The sequence below is a fragment of the Temnothorax longispinosus genome, chromosome 11 (assembly GCF_030848805.1).
Source record: "Temnothorax longispinosus isolate EJ_2023e chromosome 11, Tlon_JGU_v1, whole genome shotgun sequence".
Classification (NCBI taxonomy): domain Eukaryota; kingdom Metazoa; phylum Arthropoda; class Insecta; order Hymenoptera; family Formicidae; genus Temnothorax; species Temnothorax longispinosus.
This window is the reverse complement of record NC_092368.1, coordinates 14423436-14445245: the sequence shown is the minus strand read 5'-3', so window position 1 is coordinate 14445245 and position 21810 is coordinate 14423436. Positions and strand designations below refer to the sequence as shown.

The following is a 21810-nucleotide window of genomic DNA, read 5'->3' as shown; positions in this document are numbered from 1 at the left end:
GCGTCACGCCGCTGCGCACGCGCGGCATCTGTCCTATCCTTCCAATTCACCAGTACTGAATACTGTTTCCGCCACGGTAGTGGACGTCCATTTTGCTCGCTTGCCGTGCGAGCGTCTCTGATTTATGAGCCGTTTCTGCACCCGCCTGCTCATCGTGAGTAAATACCTGTATTTGATAAATCGCATCGTTCCCTCGATCTCGCGCGGCTTTGTGCTCAATTAAATTAGACGTCTTCCGAGACGCGTCCTCGCATTTTTGCACAGAACTCCTTGGGGTAGCGTCGGTACTAGTCGGTACAGTGATACGCCGTGGTCCGCCGTTTTTTCCTCGAATATCTCGCCGAGACCTGAAGTAAAAGAGAAAGGGCAAATAAATGGATTCACATGCACCCACGTGCACCGTAATTCGGCATTGCACAGCCGCGTAGAGAGAAAGAGTTTTAATTGTTATAATAAGTACTTAAAGGCATCGAGAACTAACGTCGCACAAGGCATTTTTTGTTAAAAGAATTTGGAGTAAAAGTGTTATACTAAGAGTTTCTTTGCCGGTTGGATAAGTGTTATAATCCATGTGACTACGAATTGAACGTGTTCTACGAATTTGTGGATTGATGGGTTCAATGACTTGGAGAATCTTTGACCTTTTAGTTCTCGGACTTGTGATATCTGAAATTTTTCTGTTCTCAAGCCTAAATTTTATAGATATATATATTCTTGCTTTATTAGACTCTGTTTTTGGATTTATACATATGCACAGTTGAACCTCTCTAACTCAAATGCCAAGGGAAATAATTCAAGTTATAGAAGTTTTGATTCATCAAATGTTTCACAAGCTTTAGAGATACGGAGACAATTTTATATAATAACTTAAAGAATATATTATATTTATATATATTTATATATAATGATATTTTTGTTGTGTCTACTTATTAAAAAGACACAAGTTCTATTAAACTCCGAGTTATAGAAACTTTTTTTAAGACACGGAAAGGTCAATTTTGAAATAACTTGAGTTGTAGAGAGATACAACCAAGTAGCTAGTGTGCCCATAAATACTTTGAGTTAATCTATTTTCCTTCGACTTGTAGAGATTTTCTGTAAGAAATAAATAAAAATCTGAATTGCAGAGGTTTTCAAGTTAGGAAGGTTTGAGTTAAAGAGGTTTGATTGTATCTTGCATTTATATTTATATATTTTGAGTTTATATATGGATCGAAATACATTACAGGAAGCTTGAACAATGGACGGAGCACCAGGAGGTAGAGGTGGATTCCGAGGCCGTGGCGGTCCTGGTGGATTAATGAGGGGACGTGGCGGTTTTGAGAGAGGAAGGTAAAGAACTTGTTAGAATAAATACACAGGAGACTGTATAAATACACTGCATTAATATCCTCAGGAACATTTGCTCCGGAGAAAACTTTCTTTAAAACTATGTTCTATTCTTTATAAACTCTAATAACTTATAAAAAGAAACATGGCAATAAAAAAAAAAATTAATGAAGTTATGCACATATAGAGATGCTTGTGTATGTAATAAATTATTATGAAAGAAATAATGGGATTTATTTATATTGTTGCGTAATAGAGGTGGCCCTATGCGAGGCGGTAACATGATGCGAGGTGGACGAGGCAATGGGCCTGGCGGTGGCATGAGAGGAGGCCCGCCTATGAGAGGCAGGGGTGGTCCCCCCAGGGGTGGACGTGGTGGACACGGTGGACATTTTCCTCCAGGGTAAGCATTTCTCTAATATATGCTTTATATTATACCTAGGTTATTTTTGCTTAGGGCGCTTTCGTGTTGAAAAAAAAGTGTCAGTCTATTTTTATTACTCATTACATGTTGAAAAAAGATGGAGTGATGCTTTCAGCACGAAAGCGTTCAAAGCAAACGCAGCCCTAGTAAAATTAATTATCATATTTTATGAGATATTCAATTTCATCATTAATTTATAAACTGTACATTAATTTTCGTCTTTAATATGAACTGTATTAATATGATTGATAAATTTTATACGCAATCAGTATATCATTACTTTGTACTTTTTACTAATATTTTGATGATGAATTTACACGCAATCGCGAAATGTGACTTTAATATAATCAATTAATTGCAAAATCTTATAATTTTTTTGTTTGTAGTAATAACGTTTATAAAATAGCTTTATTGTCATTTATATAGACCAGAAGGAATGTCTAGCGGACCTGGAGGTGGTCCGCCACCCCTAGGAATGGGTGGTCCTCCGCGAGGCGGCGGGAGGGGTGGCGGAAGTAATAGCTTTCGCAGCAGAGGCAGAGGCGACTTCAACAGGGGAGATAACCGCGGAGGTAGCAACAATTTCCGTGGTCGCGGCATGGATAGGGGTAGAGGAGGATCTAGGTGAGAGAACTAATTCTAATAAACACCAAAATAATTAGTTTATTGAAATCTGAACAAAATTATTTATTACTTATCTTTTGCAGTCAGTCTTTTTATCATAAGTAGGGTAGACCGGGGCACGTTGTCACACATTTGGTTCAATATTTTTTGTATTTTTTACATTCAATATTTAAGAGTACTTTGATATGCCAAAATTTCGAGTGAACCCTCAGCTTCAATTGGACAGTATTGAATTTTGTGTGATTGTTACTCTACAGTTGTTACATAACAATAAATAACAACAGGTCGCTTGTGACAACGTGCCCCGTGACCGGGACACGTTGTCACATCAAATGTAATTGCATGCAAAATGTTATCCAAACTGTATTCAACCTAAATATCAATATATTATAGTGCACTGCAATCTAAAAAAGTAAAATCCTTCACAGAAACATTTATTTTATTTCAAAAAAGTACAAAAAGCACGAAGTTTTTGTCTTAATCTAAATACAAGAATTCCACTCGAATGCGCAACTTATTGATACACATTTTTTTTTTAATAATTATGTCGGTGATTAAACATAAAATATTTTTACTCGTTATCGTCATCCGAAGATTCGCAATAGATTCCCATCAAATTCGTGACAACGTGCCCCGAAGGCATTTTTTTACTTCAAACAGCCTCATGGCCGACACGTTTGAGATATTCATAAGGTTAGGTATTGCACGCGGTAGGTAAAAGTACATACTTTGAGATAATATAAAGGTCTATTCTGAAAAAACATAAGCTTCATGTCCAGTACGTTGAATATTAGACAATAAAATAAAGCCGATGTGACAACGTGCCCCGGTCTACCCTAGTCTCTTGAAAATTTCTTGAAAGATTTTATTACACATATGAATACATTGTAGATTTATTTTTAAATCAATACAGTTTAGTTTGTTGACATGATAGGTGATAATTTAATAAACGTTTTGTTTTTATATGATGCAGTAAAATTACGTATGTTAATTTTATGGAAGAGATTAATAATCTTAGAAAGTGGAGAACACAACAGTAGTATTGTTATTTAACATAATATATATAATACCCACTATATGATTAGTTTAATTAAAAATATAAAAATTATTAAAGAAAAATTTATTAATATGGCAGGTAAAGAAATCTACTGATATATCAGATTATATTTATTATTTTTTAATTCAAATGCAATTCACTCTTTCAGAGGAGGATCGAGTAGAGGTGGACCAAGCCGTGGAGGTGGCTTCGGCGATCGTGGTGGCCGGGGGGCTGGTGGACGTGGTGGCCCGACGAAACGAGGAGGTCCACCTAGCTCCAGTGGACCCTCCAAGAGGCCGCGCTTTGATCAGCCGTCTTCCCAGTCATCCAACGGCTATGCCACTCAACCACCTAAGTGAGTATCCTAGGAGTTTTTATTTGTAACGTTTGAGAGAATTTTTTTCTTGAAACTCAAAGACTGAAAATTAATTTAATGTAGCCAAGGCGGTTACGGAGGTTCAAATAACGCTTACGGCGGCCAACAACAACCGCAGCAACAACAGTCGGTAGGATATGGTGGCGGTGGCTATGGCTCGCAGCAAGGCTACACACAGTCTTATCAGGGTTATGAGAGCTATCAGCAGCCCCAGGATTATGGGCAAACGGTAAATGAACTTAATACGACAATATGCCCAAAACAATTCTGAAGCTCTTTGGCAATTTACAAATACGGATCCGCCATTAATTTTTTCCAATTATTTGAGTCTTTCTGTTTTTTCTCAGTAATTAAAATACATTCTAGATTTTTTAATTTAATTTAATTTAATTAAACAAGTCAAGTGAATTTAAGTAATTACAAATGCTTTTAATTACAGTCGAAATCAATAGGATCTCCTATTAATGTTAATTTAAAATTAATTATTTTCAATTAAAAGAATCCACGATTATTTCGTCTCTTTTGATTCCAGGGTTATCCACCGTCCGCACCAGATAACAGATACGGCGGAGCGTCATCGGTTCCAGCTGCAGGAGGATTCGGCGCTAACGATCCCTACAGTTACGGCAAAGCTCCGCCATCAGGTGAGTTGTAGATACCAAAATAAGAGGTCTCGTGTTGTGTGCGACGTTGCATCGTTGCTTTTCTATTGCGACTTGGACATCTTCGTCTCTCGCTAATCAATTTCGATCAATCCTTTGTGGCTTTAAATTATTTTATTCTTCTGCAGCCTCCAAATTTTTAAATTTTTAATTCCAAAATTGATATAGGCCTCCCTGCAATAATAACTTGAAATAAAAATTCAGGTCGTGAAGAGTTAAATTGACGCATTTATAGTGTACCGTTGACAGTATTTACCACACAGTCTCAAGTACTGAGTACTCAAGGCACTCAAGGTTGAGTACGCATGCCACAACCGACTGATCGAGTACTCGAATGTCGAATTGAAGGTCGGCGGAACACATATACAGCTAGTTTAATTAATATTACATAATGCATGTCCAGCCAATTACCAGGAGGCAGTGTCAGCTGCGGGGCCGGGGGGCGGGGGCGGTTATGCCCCTGTCGACCCATATGACGACCGATCTAATGCCAACATAATCAACCGGGGTGGTTACTCGACGCAACCTTACGGTTAGTTGTTTCGTCCGCTGTCACCATACCGCTCATATTATATACAGTTCATTAACTATGACCGTTGGAGCGATCCTTGAGGACATGTTTATCGTCGAGATGGAACATTGAATTATCTGCTCGGAAAGGTTTCCCATAAAGAAGCGTCACGGTGTCGTAAATTGATGCATCACAAAGTCATGGTAGGGCATTCAAATGACTATTAATCGATAAAACGTTAACTAATTTTAGTAAAGTATCAGTTTATTATGCTTTCTATGCAAAATTTTTCCGGCAAATTAAACGTTGAATTTAGAACATTGTATTATGATACACAATGCTCCTTTCTGACAAATAATTTAACGTCTTGTTTCCCGATAGTAAATGAGTTCTTGAAGATCGCTTTTATCTTCTTGCTCTCCGGGTGACACCCGTGTTCCCATAATAAAGGCGTTAAGCATGATTCCGATTCAGACGAGAAACGATCTGATTCAGACGACAGAGAAAGGAGTAGACGCGCGGTCAATTTTTTTCAATCGCACAGATCTGCGTTCTAGAAATTTGGATACTTTGTATTTCTTGAAATCTCAACGTTGCTAGAATCGGAGTTTTCTTTTGCTTTAGAATTTTCTTATGTTCTCATTCCTTCTCGGATGTTTGGATTTTTATATCGTTAGATCTGCGTGAAGCTTCAAATGTTTTTTTCCCCTTTCGAACTGTATTCTGCTCGCGATCGATGCGAAAGAGTTGCGCAAAGACACACAAATCCCATTCCGGACAAGAAATCACATGTTGGATAAAGATCCTTTCATCAAGACACCAGCACTGCAGCACTGCCTCCTGCCATCTTTTATTCCAGAAGGACTACAAGGTGTTCGTGAAATGTGCAATTTCTTTGTTCTTTCTCACTTAAATAACAAAAAATATACGTATATATGTATAGATATCACATCATCACGTTATGTCCTTTGCTATCTTCTTTCAGTGTATTTTCTACTATCTAATTTTATTTTATATATATTTTGCGTTTTTCTCTTTTATATAATTTATAATTTAATATCGTGATATATAGATTTATTTAATTTGCAAATTTTAAAAAATTTTCTTAAAAATTGTTTTTTAAGCAATTAGGCAATATTAATTAATTTTAATTGATTAACAAACTCACTTTCTCGTGGAAATTCTGTACTTTATCATAGCTGCTTCATCCATTCGACTGTTGTCCCAGGACGAAGCTCTTTTTTTTATTTCGTTCGACTCGTTTCAGATATTTCTCGTCTGAGTCGTTCGCCTCTGTCTATTTTCAGCACTCTTCGTGAACCATTCTTCGATAAATCGTGTTTTTCTTATGATTGCAGATTATCCGAGTCAGGACGGTGTTTATGGGAAACAGGACTATGGTAAGTACAACTCGTAGTACAGAAAAATTCATTGACCAGAGGAAAAAGATTTAGCTAAGTCGATTGGAGAAGGAAATTTGGTTGTAGATGTAAAATCGATTAAATAAGCAATAATAACATACAACATACAAGAGAAATATCTAAAAAGTACAAAGAAATATATTAACGACGTACGTCAACGTTCATTTATATACAAGATTTATACACACATTTTCACAAGAAAAGTATAGAACATTCTATAAAATTCGAGAGACTTTTGGATAATTAGGGATTAACGAAATTTCGTTATATATAAAACGTAATAATCGGGGACATTATTAAGACGATTCCGATAGATTTATGAATTTGAGAATTACATTTTCCACTGTAAGATCAGAGAAATTTAGTTAAATCATATTGTTGAAAAACCGACCGAAAATCACAGTTAATACTGCACATAGTGTAACGGTTTGTAACGCAAAAAAAAAGAAATGTATATCTGTAGGGCCGGACGTAGCTTTACAATTTAACTATTTTACGCTGCGTTAGGCACGAATGCATTACAAGAGATATTTAACGACATTTAACCAACCACTATTCCGCAGTACACCGAAACGTTTGCAATATGTCACGAGAACACTCGCAGTACTAAAAGAAGTATTTGCAGTTCTGCAAAAGCGTATTACATTATTACAAGAGCATTTGCAATATCATGAGAACGTAATCGCTAAAGAAACATTCCTACAAGTCTGTCCGCACAATATTTAGAAAATATTCACAAGATTTTTGCAATGTTTGAGCGTTAGCAAGATTTAAAAGACTGTCCACGAAGATAAGATGTTTGCATTACAGAGCTAATCTACGAGAAATCCATTTTTCTAGTGTTTAAGAATCAAACGAAGGCAAATGAAATTTTGGCGTATATTGTACACACACACACACACGCGCGCGCGCACACACACACACACACACACACACACACACACACACACGTATACGAAAAACGTCGAAAAGTAGTAGGCAAGTAAAAGTGGATAGGTAGCGATATAGAAGAATCTACATAAAGTAGGTCGTTCAGTTTTTTGTGTATATGTAGAGAAGCAAGATCACTAATTCTATTTCTCGAGTAATGGAACGGAGGAGCTATGGTTGTTTGCAGGTGGCAGTGCTGGTTACCAAAACGCCCAGTCTCAGCGACGTTATTAAAGATATCCGTCACTTAATTAATCAATCACTTAATTAATCAATATCCGCTCATTAATTTTGTATATCTAAGTAGAGAAACAATTCTCCCAGGCGAAAAAGAAAACACAGAACGGATCGAATCCGTTGCACGAAAAAGAGAATAATGTTCTCTCCTAGTGAAATATGCGAGATACGATTGTTGATGGGAGAAACGGTGACAATCGAGGAATCTGGAAGCAAAATGACGACGTTTTAAAGCCCGGGATGTGCTTCTTTGGACAAGTGACAGTTGTATATGACAATATCAAGTGATTTACCTCGATTTTCGCGAAGGTTGATCTGACGTACATATATATAATGTCGAAAAAGTTGGAAATTAATAATCAAAATTATTTTATACGTAAATGTATTTTTTTTCCTTCAAAATTTTTCACATTTTGCATGTTCAAAAGTTTCAGTCGCATTCAGACTGGATTGTCGCATGTGTTTAAAGAAGCGTGTTGCTCTCAACAATCCTTGAAGGACCTTGATTTTCTCAATTAATTCCCAGCTTTTCTTGGACACTTTCCTCCGCGTCACTTTGCTTCCAAGATCTTTCACTTCCGCTTGCTCTGTCTTCGTCTCGTGCGCGTTGAACGAACTTCTGATCGATATGCCGCTTGACACGATGTAGGGAATACATATTTTATACTTGACAATTAGCATATACACACTACATTATTTCACTACATTATTACGTCGCTTGTACGACAATCTACGATTAAGTCCCCGGTCGAGCGGTAACTTCCTCGACCGTTTTTCTCTTCACGATTTGCGTAGCGTAATTTAACATAACAGTAATAAACTAAAGAGAAACCAGCAATGACACAAAAGCGATAATGACGACACTGTAAGGTCGGCGTCCTGTTTTGTAAATAGAAACCGTAAATAAATCCTTTTTTTGGTGGAGAGGAAAAAGTCATGGCAAACGCGCGATGTAGAACTGTGTACTTCATCCCCCGAAGACTTAGGAGGTGGATAACGTTAAACATTTGACATAAATACTTCTTAATGTGTCTCGACAGTCGTTCATTTGATTTAATTGATATCCAAAGTTTATATCTCACTAGAATTAATCGAAAATACCGAAGTCATTCGGACTTATTGGAAAGATCATTTTATAACTTATTGTAATTTTTATTTGTCAAAATTACTTATTTTATCATTTGTTAATATTAGGTTCAGCAGTTTTATAATTTATAATTATTTAAATAATACTGCAATCTACCTTGGTAGATAGATATGATGCTTTCCATTTAGTGACACAAGTTCACACACGTTGTTCTATCTTTAATGGCAAATTCAAAAGACAGAAATAAATAAAGACAGAACGACACTTATATCGTCTTGTGTCACTAAATGGAAAGCACCGATAATTCAAAACCGCCGTCAATAATCAATCATTATCAACCTCGTATACTGGAGACAATCGTCAATTAACAAATTAATTAAACAATTTTTCACCAAGTTAAATGAAGGTAGAAACTTTGTTGCCCTTTTCTTCACAATTAGCTATGATTGCAGAAAAGTGTCTCGATATAAGATTCCTTTCCTCGACAGAGAATTGTTCGGCCAGCTGAAAGAAAGAAACCAAGTATGAATTTAACAATTCAGTTATATAATGTCTAATTCTCTGTTGTGCATTATTTTAATTGGTTAACGAAACACGCTTCAATAATTTGTAACTGTGTTTATTGTATACGATACGTCTTTTACGAATAACTCTATATAGCACATCATGTTGTTATGTCCCGATCTATTGTAAACGATCGCTCGATAAAAATGAAAGAAACATTGAAAAAAAAGAAACTCGAGAACAATCAATACATCGAAGAATTTATACCCTTATCCTTGTTGTCACCTTACCTTGCGGCAGGAGAAACAGAGAAAAACGGAAAAAACCAGCAACTGCCCTAGGAAGACAGGCTAATCGAAAAAGAACGAATATGGGCGAATAAGTGTGATAATTGAGACGAAAGATTATCTTGGTAATATAGCGATAAGACGTAGGTATATATGCGAACACTTTTGAGAAACAGTAGATTAGATGCCATTTCGGATCCGAGATACCGAGCCATTTCTTTGATCTACGAATTCTTCGGATCGTTCGGAGTCGAGCTTTTCTTTAACGAAGATTCCAAAGGCGTTGTTAGATTATAAGCACACGAATAGGTGGCGAAATTTTAACGGTTTTGTAAAAGTCGAAGATCAATTAGAGATATTAGTTAATGTGGAAAATTGTGATAACGGATAATGACCTCCTTTGACGTTTTCAGTAAGGAAAAATCGGCTCCGAACTGGTCAAAAAATACATGGACGAAAGGTGAAGAGCCGGATCTAAGAAATCATAATATCCAGGGTTTAGTTAGAGAAAGGTAAAAGTAAAAAGTAGATAATATTATGAAGAAAAAAATATATACGATTCCAGTGAAAGTATATAAGATCATATACATATAAGTTTAAAGATTTTATTCTAAAGCATAAAGAGTTTTACATATTAATTTCACAATAACGTTACTATTTCAGGAATATTTCACCCCTGAGTCATACCTAAACATAGCGTTGGAAATAATTGACAAGCCCAGATATTTAATAAGTAGCCCGAGATCTTCTTCTTGTAGTTTCTAACAGTTCAAACACAATATTATTTAGTACAATTTCGAGTATTATAACTTAAAAAATATGCTATAAGTACGATTATAGAGCAATATGATATGAGTACAATTACAGAATATGATACGAATACAATTATAGAGCTATATGATATGAGTACAATTATAGAGCAATACCATATGAGTACAATTATACAGTAATAAGTACAATTGTAGAGCATGTGGATGTAGAGTTTGAGCGAAAGGTACTTAAAGGTAATAATGACCAAACTTGACGAAAATTGAGTTTATTTCACAGGCGTAGCAACAAGCTGAGATACTTAGGAAACAATGAATGAAAGTCAGAGGGCGAGAGACAGAAAATATCGTTCCTCCAGCCGAGAACCAATGCCAAATTCGTTAAAGATTACCCTTCCCCGTTTAAAAGAGAAAAGACAAATCGATAAATAGTGGGTGCAGTCCAGTTTAGCGCTACTCAAAGCAGTTGCGGCGCTGACTGGACCGGCACCTAAAGTGAGTAAAGTTATTTTCGTTAATTGCACAAGTAATCCAGCAATAAATATACAAGCTTGAGAGCAATAGAAATTAGCTAGAGTCCTTGAATTTAAATCAATATAATTGCTTGAGGTTCAGCTTGTTACATGATGTAAAGTGACAATCTTTCACACTCGGGAAGTAAATAAAGAAAAGAAAAGTAGTTTGCTATAAAAAAATACAGCTTCTTTTGTGCACACGATTATTTTTTTTAATTGCGTATCTCCTGGAACCGAGTTAATGGTAAATCGAAGACGATTGTCAATCAATGATAAATATTAACGACAAGTATGGTATTTGAAAAAATGAGAAAATGGGAAAGAGAACGAGCAAGAAAAGTAATGAGACTAATGCGCGCAATGCGAAACACTAAATATTAAAAACGAAAGTCAAATGCTCGAGTATACCTCAACCCAAAAACTCAGGTGAGTAAATACAAATAAATATCTATCCATTCTTTGTGAACAGCTATCTATTTCCGGAGAGAGGACATATATAGTTATGTATATATACATATCTATATCCGAGTTCATTAAGAGAACAATCGATTAATTAGTTAACAGAACTTCGAACTACTGCATTTATCGAGTGTAAAAGTGAATTCAGCGGAATAACAAACGTAGTGGCAATTAATTATAACAATGGATCTTTGAAAGATATTCTAATGTCATCATAGGCGATCGAATTGCTTGCAAAATAGTCTCCGTTCAATTGTAACAAACATAATTGCGTTTCTTTATCTTTATGTCTCTCGTAGAAACATACAAGAAGTGAGATCAAATCACGACGACCGAAATAAAAGTGCGTATATAGAAAGACGAATGGAAAAGATTCGTAGATTCATACTTTTCACGAGTATTCGTAATAACAACCGTTATTGTTACAATAAGTTCCCATAGATGAATTATCTTGCCGTTTTTACACGCACGGCGGGCGTCAGATCGAGAGAAATAACTAAAAAGCGCTAAAATCGTTAGGAAGGCGCTGAACAAATATTAAAAGTGTAATATACTGATTCACTCGATAATCAAGTAGGCACGATTTTTGAGTAAAGGAGCAAAATATTGCAAACGACACTTCGTAAAAACATATAGACAAGATTAGCTTAAATCTCTAAAATGAGTGCGAAATTGATTTCATAGTTTGATCACTCGGCTCCCGTCTGATTTACTGATGTTGCTTTCTGTAGGTTGATCACAACGGCAGCAAGTATAGTCGCCGAACTGTGACGCCCAAGAGATCATCATCAACATGGACTCATCAATAGTCGGGCATAATCGGTGTCGCAATCATGAGGGCTGAGAAATCACGCACCTGGTGAGCTAGAACTAACGTTGCATATACTAATAGTATACTATCTATTATAATAAGTATCTAATAGTACACTACCTAATAGTATATACTTATATAATAGCATCCCAGACAGCACCATGTCCAAAACCGGGACATAAGACGCCTTTAAGATGTCTTTTAGATGTCTTTCAGCCATCATTTTGTAAGACGTCTAAAAGATATCTTTTAGATATCTTTTAAACGTCTTATGTCCCGATTTTGGACTTGCGTGCTGTCTGGGATACTTATTGCTGTTCCTCTTCGTTTCCGGCGTTGCGCATGTCGCAGATATAAACGTATGCCACACACGCTATATGCTTTCCACAGGTAAAACGTGAATAGGAAACCGCATTTTAGAATGGTACCCGAGTTACAATTGGCATCGCTCTTTTTTCCTGGATGTTCGCCTCCTTGTTGATCATCCTGACAGTCCCAGTTCATTATTCTTGGAGATTGCTTGTCGCGGAACTTGAATTTGGAGCGGGTTCATCGCCTCCGTTTTCTCTTCCTACAAAAAAAAAACACGAATTCGATCTTTGTCTTTTCTACATAGAGCTTATCTGTTAATTTTGAAAAAAATTAGGTGTTTTTAATATTGAATTTTTGTATGAAATGTAGTAAACATTTATTTGCAAAAATAAAGGCTGTTTATTCCGTTACATACTACCATGTGCTATATATGATGATTCTGATAACGAAAACGAGTTACGAGTCTTTTTCAGGTCCATTTTACAGCGAATTTGACAAACATGAACTAACTTTGCTGCAATGTTATAAAGATTGTTATACATATATGAGAAGATTTAAGTAACAAAAACGTATATCGATAAAATATTCAATACATATTCCGATAGAAATCCAATAACATTAATATTAGATATTTTATCGATGTCGTCAAGATGTTTATATATGTTTCATTATTAATGATTTAAGGTGTCTTTGATCAAACTTCGATTAATTTAATCGATTACATTAATTACTTATCGAGTATTATCTATATTTTGTTAGGCATCCAAAATGGATAGAATTCTTAATGTTTTATTGTTTAACGTATGGACACAAAGATGAAAGACAACGATTGTATAATTAGAACTACAAATTATATAGTTAGAAATTCTATTTTAAGCAATTCTGTCGATTAAATTAATAGGAATTTGTTCGGAGGCTCCGTTAGCTGTGAAAGAAGTTCTGTATGCATTCTAAGAGAAAGTTGTTTCTTATTTGCAAAAAGTATTATTGAAATCCAGTTCTAAATTAGTATCGTTCCACGATAAAGTGGTATCATGATAAGATATTCCACGATAAGGAATTTCTTTCGGCTTTCGGACAGATAGTCGATCTATAATAATAATAATAATTTGTGAGTTTTGGAAAAGTGTAATTAATCAGAATCAGAATAATATATATGATAACTGAAAACATTACATTAATTTATTCTCATGCATATATCGGTCATTATTTGCTTCTTAAAGTTTTCTAAAAATATACTATTGAGATAGACGAGTGGTAAGTTTGCAATCTATTTCAACAATATATTAAGTTTGGTAATGTATTCAGTTATTTTATTTATAAGATAAGTTTAATTCAGTTTTATTTTATTTTTTAGAGAAAAGAACAGCCTATCTCCGAAATACACACATTTTAACATAAGAAAAATTTAGATTCTGTTACAGAAGGAATAAAGATTTTTATATTAACTTTAAATATTTCTTATTTTAATGATGTATTAATATTTTTAATTACGACCGAATAAGTACGATAATTCTTAAACATTAAAAATCCAAGTAAAAATTGTAGGTTTCAAAGTTCAAGACAATTTACAATTATTAATGATCATCTTCGCTAATGAAGACCGTGTGATAAAAGTGAAAGTATTAAAATTATCTAAAATCAAAAAAGTGAAATAAAAAAAACTAAGTAAAAACTATTGGGATCTGACATGGAAATGGGTGCTTAACCAATATGTATATGGCATAGAATAGGTAACATTTTTGATGGACTTCAAATACTGTTATATCTACTCTGTTATAATAATGTTATCCATGGAAAATATTTGTGATTGGGCTGATGCAAATCCTACGCAGAGAAAATTTATTAAAGGCAAAAGTTGCACTATTTTAAAAGTTGATAAGATGATATATGTGTTGAACATTTTAATAAACTACTTGATGTTACTCATTATGTGAAATGAAATAAAAAATATCAAAAATCCAACTGCAGAATTAAATTTTAATTTTCTTTATTTAATAAACACACATTCGAATTAAGTAGCAGCAAATTACAAATTATAAATTTGTTTTTTTACAATTTCTCATTATTTGACAGATAATGTATGTATTATAAAAGGTTTATATTTCCATAAATTTATTATCGTTGAAGAATGGACAAACTCATATTAATTGTTGCACAAATAACTACAAAAATGTCTCCTAAAATCGGTACAGTAGGCATTTTTGAACTTACAATTTTAAAAGCTTTTATTCTCTGATAAGATCGTTCTACGTGAACTCTAGCTGTAGCTATTTTACATGTCAAAATTAATTCCGCTTTAGTAAGTTGTTTGTCTTTCAAAAATGATGGTCTTATGCATTTAAAACGATTTAATTCACATACTTTATCAATTAAAATCCCTTCGTCAACCATTACTGCGTCATCAGGTTGCAATAAATTTATTAAATTACTTTGTTCAAATATAACTGTGTCACTTACTCTTCCACCATAAGGCCTACTAACATATGAAATATTTCCTGCTGGTGTAACACCGGTCATTATTTTACACGTTTTATATGTCGACAATTGACAGCAAAGCTTTGCCGGTTTTTGGATAAAAACTTCAGTGCAATCAACTACTACTCTAACGTCTTTAAAATCTTCAAAACACGGTGGCAATTTTTTTGCAATTTCCTCTTTTGATGGCCAAGAAATTGCTACTTTCAAGCACTTGCTTAATATCTTTATCATTTCATAGAATACTCGCTGACAATGCTTTGCTGTGCAACCAAACATAATACCTAAGAAGCTATACGAAGCATTTTGTTTTAACTTTATGTATGTCATAATAATTCTATCTATCATATTCATCCTGACTTTACTGTTTTCAAATTTATCTTTATGTACTGCAAGTTCTACAATTTCAGTAATAGTATTTAAAATTTCAAAAGATTCAATTCCTGTTAAAGTACTTAATTCGTTTTTATTTTTGATAAAATTAACGAATTTGTTGACTTGCACCTCAGCATTTTGAAATAATAGAGCACTAAAACTTGGGGCATCCTCAACATGAATTTCATGTATAGACACAACTGCAGGACTTTCTTCTTCATTGTTCGTTTCTTCTTGCATTACAGGCCTTTCTATTTGAATTCTTTGCTCCATTAATTCTTTCCTTTGACAATTCCTTCTTATTCGTTTCTGGATTCGTCGTGCTTCATCAGCTTCCGCTACACTTGAAGTTTTTTCTCTAGTACTGCTTGGCAAATTGCGCGATGGAACAGCAGTTTTCTTCAAGTGTCTCTTTTTTAAAACAGCATCTATCACCAAATTATTCACCGTTATAATTATTATGGAAAAAATGTATCATTTACACATTCATTCAACGATACATAAGTTAAACAAAATCTGAAATTATAATTTTCTCTGTTAAAAATTAACTTACTTGATGGTTGCATATAATCTTCTTTCTTGAAATGCAGCGAACACACTCTCATATGAGGGTTTACTTCCTCAATTTTTAATGCACTTTTCCAGGCTTTAAAACGATCAATTTTTTCTGAATTGCCAAATAAATGTATGAAGCGTTTATTAGGCTTGGGAAAAATATGAAATCGAACATTTAAATTTTTCCGAGCCTTACTTTGACAACCGCGAACTGAACAATTAACTTTGTTGTTATAACTACTACGCGGTGGAAAATGTTCAATATCCATATTATTTAATATAAAATTAATATAAAAATACAATGCACAAGTCGGTACGACTGCAGTGACCGCCAAGCCAAGCCTGTAAAGTGTAAACAATAGGTCTGTTTCTTTTAGCTGCACTGGGCTGAACTGGTGCAAGAGTGAGACAAGTACTTAGGGCCAATTTCACCAACCACAGTTAGCTTAACCGATGGTTAAAGTTAACAGAATTGACCAATAGAAATGAATCCACCCTGCTTTCTATTGGTCAATCCTGCTAACTTTAACCGTCGGTTAAGCTAACTGTGGTTGGTGAAATTGGCCCTTAAGGAGAGCTTTCCAGCAAGCGACACAAGTCGACACAAACGTCATTCTATCTTTCTTTTTTGGCAATGAGTAACAAAGACAAAACGACTCTTGTGTCGATTTGTGTCGCTTGCTGGAAAGCTCTCTATATTATGTTTCACCAGAGAGAAGAATATGAGAGGCGCAATGACGGCGTTCTTGGGACGCTTTTGCTAGGCCGTACAGTAGCGCCACACATCCACTTTCAGGAATTGGAACTACGAACCATGGTAGAACTTTCTACCATGCTACGAACCACATCCACTTTTTGATACTGTCGATGAATTTGGTTCATGTCCGTGCTATGTATACATCCACTTTTCGATATTGTCTGTCTTTAGTGGTTCGTGTCCGAACTACCCAGCTGGAGGGGATATGGCCGCGGCGGCACGCGCCGGCTATGCCACGATGCCACACATTTCGGGTATCGTGTCTCATGCCTCGCCTGCCAAGACTGCGACTGGGACACTGAGAATTGAGAATTGAGAATTGAGAATTGAGAATTGAGAATTGAGAATTGAGAATTGAGAATTGGGAATTGGAAATTGAGAATTGACAATTGAGAATTGAGAATTGAAAATTGAGAATTGGGAATTGGGAATTGAGAATTGAAAATTGGAAATTTGGAATTGGGAATTGGGAATTGGGAATTGAGAATTGGGAATTGGGAATTGGGAATTGAGAATTGAGAATTGATTCAATTAAGGCTCAGTCACAATGAGAAAAATAAGGAATAAGATAAAGGAATAAGGAATAAAGGAATGTCGCATCTCACTTCAGTACACGTACATTAAAGTGAGATGCAATATGCCTTATTCCTAATTCACTTCAGTACACGTACATTAAAGTGAGATGCAATATGCCTTATTCCTAATTCCTTTATCTTATTCCTTATTCCTCTCATTGTGACTGAGCCTTTAAGGCTCAGTCACAATGAGAGGAATAAGGAATAAGATAAAGGAATTAGGAATAAGGCATATTGCATCTCACTTTAATGTACGTGTACTGAAGTGAGATGCGACATTCCCTTATTCCTTATTCCTTTATCTTATTCCTTATTCCTCTCATTGTGACTGAGCCCTTATCCTCTATTATCAATTCTCAATTCTCAATTCTCAGTGTCCCAGTCTTGGCAGGCAAGGCACGAGACACGATACCCGAAATGCGTGGCATCATGGCATAGCCGGCGCGTGCCGCCGCGGCCATGTCCCTCCAGCTAGGTAGTTTGGACACGAACCACCAAAGACCGACAATATCGAAAAGTGGATGTATACATAGCATGGACATGAACCAAATTCATCAACAGTATCGAAAAGTGGATGTGACTCGTAGTTCCAATTCCTGAAAGTGGATGAACTGGTTTCACACTCTAACTTATTGCACCAGTTCAGCCTAGTTCAGTCAGTGCAGCTCAAAAAACAGACCCATGCTACGAGCTGCTTGAGTTCATTCGCAAGAGAAACGTATGCGCAAATGTTGTTCTTACAGAAAAGTTGCAAGTCGATTGGCTATTGCATAGCTTTTAACCAATCAACTTGCAACGTTTCTATAAGAGCAGAATTTTCGCATACGTTTCTCTTGCAAATGAATTCAAGAATCGAGCCCCACCGTATTCTCGAGCTTGCCCTAATGATTTTCGTAAGCGACTTTTTATTTGAAAAGCATTGAATTTCGCATGCGAGTTTCATGAAAACAATTCGGGCCATTGCACAAAAATTTAGTTTTAGGGCCGGTTATTCCAATTTATTGATAAACTAACTAATAGTTAAATCATATGTCTATAATATCCTTGTTTTATTTAAAGAAAAAACAAAGACATATATGATTTAACTATTAGTTAAGGCTTTCACACATAAAATGCTGTAAGGACGTAAAACGTAAGCGTAAGAAAATCTATCAATCCCAATCGAGTATTTTCCCCTACTGGGATTACGTACAGCGCAATACTTGATTGGGATTGGTCGATTTTCTTACGCTTACGTTTTACGTCCTTACGCGATTTTGTGTGTGAAGGCCTTTAGTTTACCAATACCAATAGGTTGGAACAACCGGCCCTTAATCATAAGGCCGTAAGAAAATAGACCAATCACACTCGATTATTCTTATCAAGCGTCGCAAGCGCGAGAAGAATTCGATTCTGCATTGCTCTGCACTTCATTGCTCTCGCAATGAGCGCGCCTGTCAAGAGTTGTTACTTACGTAGCCTGGAGCACCTGGAGGAGACTCCGAATGTTTATCTACCGGACAATACTCCGATTTACGTAGGACGCTCGCCGGAAACTGGCATCACAGATGCGAAATGCTCGCGGCAACAAGGTCGCGTATTCCCCGCAAGATACCAGCTTATTTCCCTCGCGTCGTTATTTACAAACCGAAGATAAGAGTTTGCTGCACATAACGCTTGAACTTTCATCTTTGTTTATGCAAAAGATAATTACAATGACAAAATGTGAATAAGAATATTGAATAATGTGATTTTTTAAAGGATTCTGATAAATCCAATATGTTGAGGTTAAGTTCTACTTTTTGATGTACTCAATGTACTCATATTCAATGTACTCGGTAATTCTTCAGTTTAGCTACAGCAGCACAAAAAACTTATAAAAGGATTTAAATAAGTATTTTTTTAAATGATAGGCTCCTAAAGAGAAAGCATTAAGATCTAAATGACAGTGGAATAATGTTGGAGTAAAAGATTTGAAGAAATTTGAAAATTATTTATACAATTTACTTTAATTATTTAATTTACAACAAGATATTCTTATATTTGAGGGTTATTTGCAAGTTATTGATACAAATAAATACTTTAATCTATCTTCAACAGTTCGTCTATGTGCAAACTATGTGGAGGCTATCGTCACAGTTCAACAAATTGGTCCACACGCTTGTGGTTTTAATGGCTTTAAAACTCAGAAGGGTGTGAGATTTGTGGCCAAACACGATGACCGATTAGAGCTGCTCTACGGCAAGCATGCCTACGAAATCGAGTTTATTCCACCGCCAAGCGTGGAAAACTTTGCATTGAGAAAGAGGTCGTATAAGTCAGAAACAGAGGAAACTGAGAAAAAGGCGAAAATGTTGAAACTGGATAATTGTTCTGATAATCGCTCGGAAGAATCTGAGAATGACAGAGAAGAGGAAGAGAAATTAGCTTCGAATGGCGTACATTCCAATCAGAAAGGATTCAGCATTAGTTCTAGCACATCCTCCGAACAGAGCAATGAAGCCTCAAGTACATCTGCAAAGTGGGACAGTATTGATAACGGAAAATTGTTAATTTATACGGCGTCGTCCGTTCCAAACCAAACAAAAGTAATTTTAATTATCAATTATAAGTTTTATTTAATACATGTTAAATAGTATTATAATAAATGAAAGAAATACAACAGTAAATTTTTTTTTAAGCAATATATATATTTTAAACAAGATTTTTACGAACATTAATGTTAAAAATGAGTTTTGCTTTTAGGTGGCTGCATATGATATGGATGGTACTTTAATAAAACCTAAATCTGGCTTGGTATTTCCAAAGGACTGTAACGATTGGCAGTTACTATATCCAGATGTACCTGGTAAATTGAAGCAGCTTCATACGAATGGATATAAAATAGTGATCTTCACAAATCAGGCAGGCCTTAGCACCGGCAAAGTCAAGATCAACGATTTCAAGCGCAAGATTGAGAAAGTTGTACAGAAAATCGGCGTCCCCATTCAAGTATGATATAATCATAATTATAATTTTACTGTAAATTATAAATGTTTTTACTTATGTATTATACTTCTTAGGTTTTTATCGCTGTTGGAAAGAGCATTTATAGAAAGCCAACAATTGGTATGTGGGAATTACTGGAAAAAGAGGTACATAAAATAACTTTATATGGAAAGTATAAAACAATACTAAATGTATAGCATGTCTCAGAGCTTTTATAGAGTTAAAAGAATATACAAATCAAAAAAGCTTTTTTTTTAAATATCTATGTAAAAAATTTTATATTTTTTGGAATTTCTCACAAGAAATATATTTTTCACTTCCAATTCTTCACTTTATTAAGATATAACTAATTCGAATTCTATAATTTTTTTAGTTAATTAAATATAAATATTTTATTTGTCTAATTTCTGTTTGCAATAATTCCACGATATTTGTGTGACTACAGAAGAATGGAGGCGTCACAATTGACAAGGCTAGTTCGTTCTACATTGGTGACGCCGCTGGTCGGCCAAAGAATTGGGCTCCAGGAAAAAAGAAAGATCACTCAAGTGCGGATCGATTAATGGCATTGAACTTGGGCATTAAATTTGAGACGCCTGAAGAACACTTTTTGAAACACAAAACGCCGCCTTACGAGTTACCTAAGTTCAACCCGAAGAGTCTGTCGCAGACCGACGACATATGTAAACCTGTGGACGCAGAATTAACGCTGAAACAACAAGAGGTAGACAATAACAAACTTTCAACATTAACTTTTGCATATAAAATTATTTTTTTGGAGATTAGACATTGAAAAGTTTGAAAGAAGATTATTGACATTAAAATTATTTGATTCCTAATAAAATTCTTTTTATATCCATTAACAGGTTGTACTTATGGTCGGCAGCCCAGGCTCCGGAAAATCGCATTTTGCAAAGAATTATCTGAAGGAATACGGATATGTCAACAGAGACACTTTAGGCAGCTGGCAGAAGTGCATTGCTGCAGTCCAACAATACTTGAATCAAGGAAAAAGTATAGTTTTAGACAATACCAATCCCGATCCAGCTTCGAGAAAGAGATACATTGAGATAGCCAAGAAGCGTAATGTCTCGGTCAGATGTTTCGTCATGACGACAAGTATAGAACACGCGAAACATAATAATAAGGTAATCGGAAATTAACATTAACCGTCATCGTGTGAAGGAATCGTATGAAGTGATGTTTCGGAAAATTCTAATCGAACTTTATTATTATATTACAGTTTCGCGAGTTGACTGATCCAAGCCACATTCCAATCAACGAGATTATTATCAACTCCTACGTGTAAGTAGATTTTAGATATATAAACTTGAATGCATTTTTACTTAAAATTCCGCATTATTTTAACCATATAGGTTTAACTTTTAGGCTTTTTTTATCAAGACACAATGTTATTTGTCTATTTATTACTAAACTATTAGATCTTAAGTAGAGATTTGTGGAAAGTTAAGAATAGATAAGCTAGCTCGGTCTTGATAAGAAAAAGATTCATTTCATGTGTCAGTTGATTATTATGCTATCAGTCAATATTTAATATCAAAATTTTTTATGTTTTGTGTACAGGAAAAATTACGTGCCGCCAACTTTGGAGGAAGGCTTTAAGGAAATAGTGGAAATCAATTTTGTTCCGAATTTCCGTAACGAGCAAGATCGAAGACTCTACGAGATGTATTTACTTGAGAGTTAAATCGTAGATTATTTAAACAAATAAATCCTACATGATGTAAATTGAATCAGACTATTTTTAATATAATAATGCTAGCAATAAAAATATTTATTAGATTATC

General features: G+C 35.1%; 3 protein-coding genes across 12 annotated transcripts; 2 read left to right on the top strand and 1 right to left on the bottom strand.

Annotated features, from left to right (window-relative positions):
• On the top strand, positions 1 to 14260 carry LOC139822597 (uncharacterized). 9 transcript variants are annotated; one of them, XM_071794465.1, is made up of 12 exons: positions 1 to 154; positions 1229 to 1332; positions 1586 to 1732; positions 2180 to 2377; positions 3583 to 3771; positions 3856 to 4021; positions 4325 to 4436; positions 4858 to 4986; positions 6324 to 6365; positions 9845 to 9943; positions 10095 to 12031; positions 12374 to 14260. In XM_071794465.1, exons 2-10 carry the CDS (start codon positions 1241 to 1243, stop codon positions 9907 to 9909), a joined length of 1140 nt encoding a protein of 379 aa, XP_071650566.1. In that variant the 5' UTR covers positions 1 to 154; positions 1229 to 1240; the 3' UTR covers positions 9910 to 9943; positions 10095 to 12031; positions 12374 to 14260. The 9 variants fall into 9 exon arrangements, with proteins under 9 accessions (XP_071650566.1, XP_071650569.1, XP_071650570.1 ...); XM_071794468.1 differs by having other exon boundaries at positions 7504 to 9943; XM_071794469.1 differs by lacking the exon at positions 9845 to 9943 and having other exon boundaries at positions 11904 to 12031.
• A 15-nt stretch (positions 14261 to 14275) lies between these two features.
• Positions 14276 to 16145, bottom strand: LOC139822596 (uncharacterized). Of its 2 annotated transcripts, XM_071794463.1 has the most exons (3): positions 16004 to 16141; positions 15702 to 15815; positions 14276 to 15576 (listed from the first exon to the last, which is right to left on the bottom strand). In XM_071794463.1, exons 2-3 carry the CDS (start codon positions 15751 to 15753, stop codon positions 14414 to 14416), a joined length of 1215 nt encoding a protein of 404 aa, XP_071650564.1. In that variant the 5' UTR covers positions 15754 to 15815; positions 16004 to 16141; the 3' UTR covers positions 14276 to 14413. The 2 variants fall into 2 exon arrangements, with proteins under 2 accessions (XP_071650564.1, XP_071650563.1); XM_071794462.1 differs by having other exon boundaries at positions 15702 to 16145.
• A 2192-nt stretch (positions 16146 to 18337) lies between these two features.
• Pnkp (Polynucleotide kinase 3'-phosphatase) lies at positions 18338 to 21808 on the top strand. The gene is made up of 8 exons (XM_071793390.1): positions 18338 to 18606; positions 19115 to 19602; positions 19760 to 20005; positions 20077 to 20148; positions 20448 to 20726; positions 20869 to 21150; positions 21246 to 21307; positions 21587 to 21808. Exons 1-8 carry the CDS (start codon positions 18459 to 18461, stop codon positions 21708 to 21710), a joined length of 1701 nt encoding a protein of 566 aa, XP_071649491.1. The 5' UTR covers positions 18338 to 18458; the 3' UTR covers positions 21711 to 21808.
• Positions 21809 to 21810: the final 2 nt, after the last annotated feature.

Coding starts and splice junctions, on each gene's coding strand:
- LOC139822597 (XM_071794465.1), top strand. CDS start 1,241: ATGGACGGAGCACCAGGAGGTAGAGGTGGATTCCGAGGCCGTGGCGGT. Junction 1,333..1,585: donor GGCGGTTTTGAGAGAGGAAG/GTAAAGAACTTG, acceptor GTTGCGTAATAG/AGGTGGCCCTATGCGAGGCG. Junction 4,437..4,857: donor CGGCAAAGCTCCGCCATCAG/GTGAGTTGTAGA, acceptor ATGCATGTCCAG/CCAATTACCAGGAGGCAGTG.
- Pnkp (XM_071793390.1), top strand. CDS start 18,459: ATGAGCGCGCCTGTCAAGAGTTGTTACTTACGTAGCCTGGAGCACCTG. Junction 19,603..19,759: donor CCGTTCCAAACCAAACAAAA/GTAATTTTAATT, acceptor TTTTGCTTTTAG/GTGGCTGCATATGATATGGA. Junction 20,149..20,447: donor GGGAATTACTGGAAAAAGAG/GTACATAAAATA, acceptor GTGTGACTACAG/AAGAATGGAGGCGTCACAAT.
- LOC139822596 (XM_071794462.1), bottom strand. CDS start 15,972: ATGGATATTGAACATTTTCCACCGCGTAGTAGTTATAACAACAAAGTT. Junction 15,577..15,701: donor AGATTATATGCAACCATCAA/GTAAGTTAATTT, acceptor ATTTGGTGATAG/ATGCTGTTTTAAAAAAGAGA.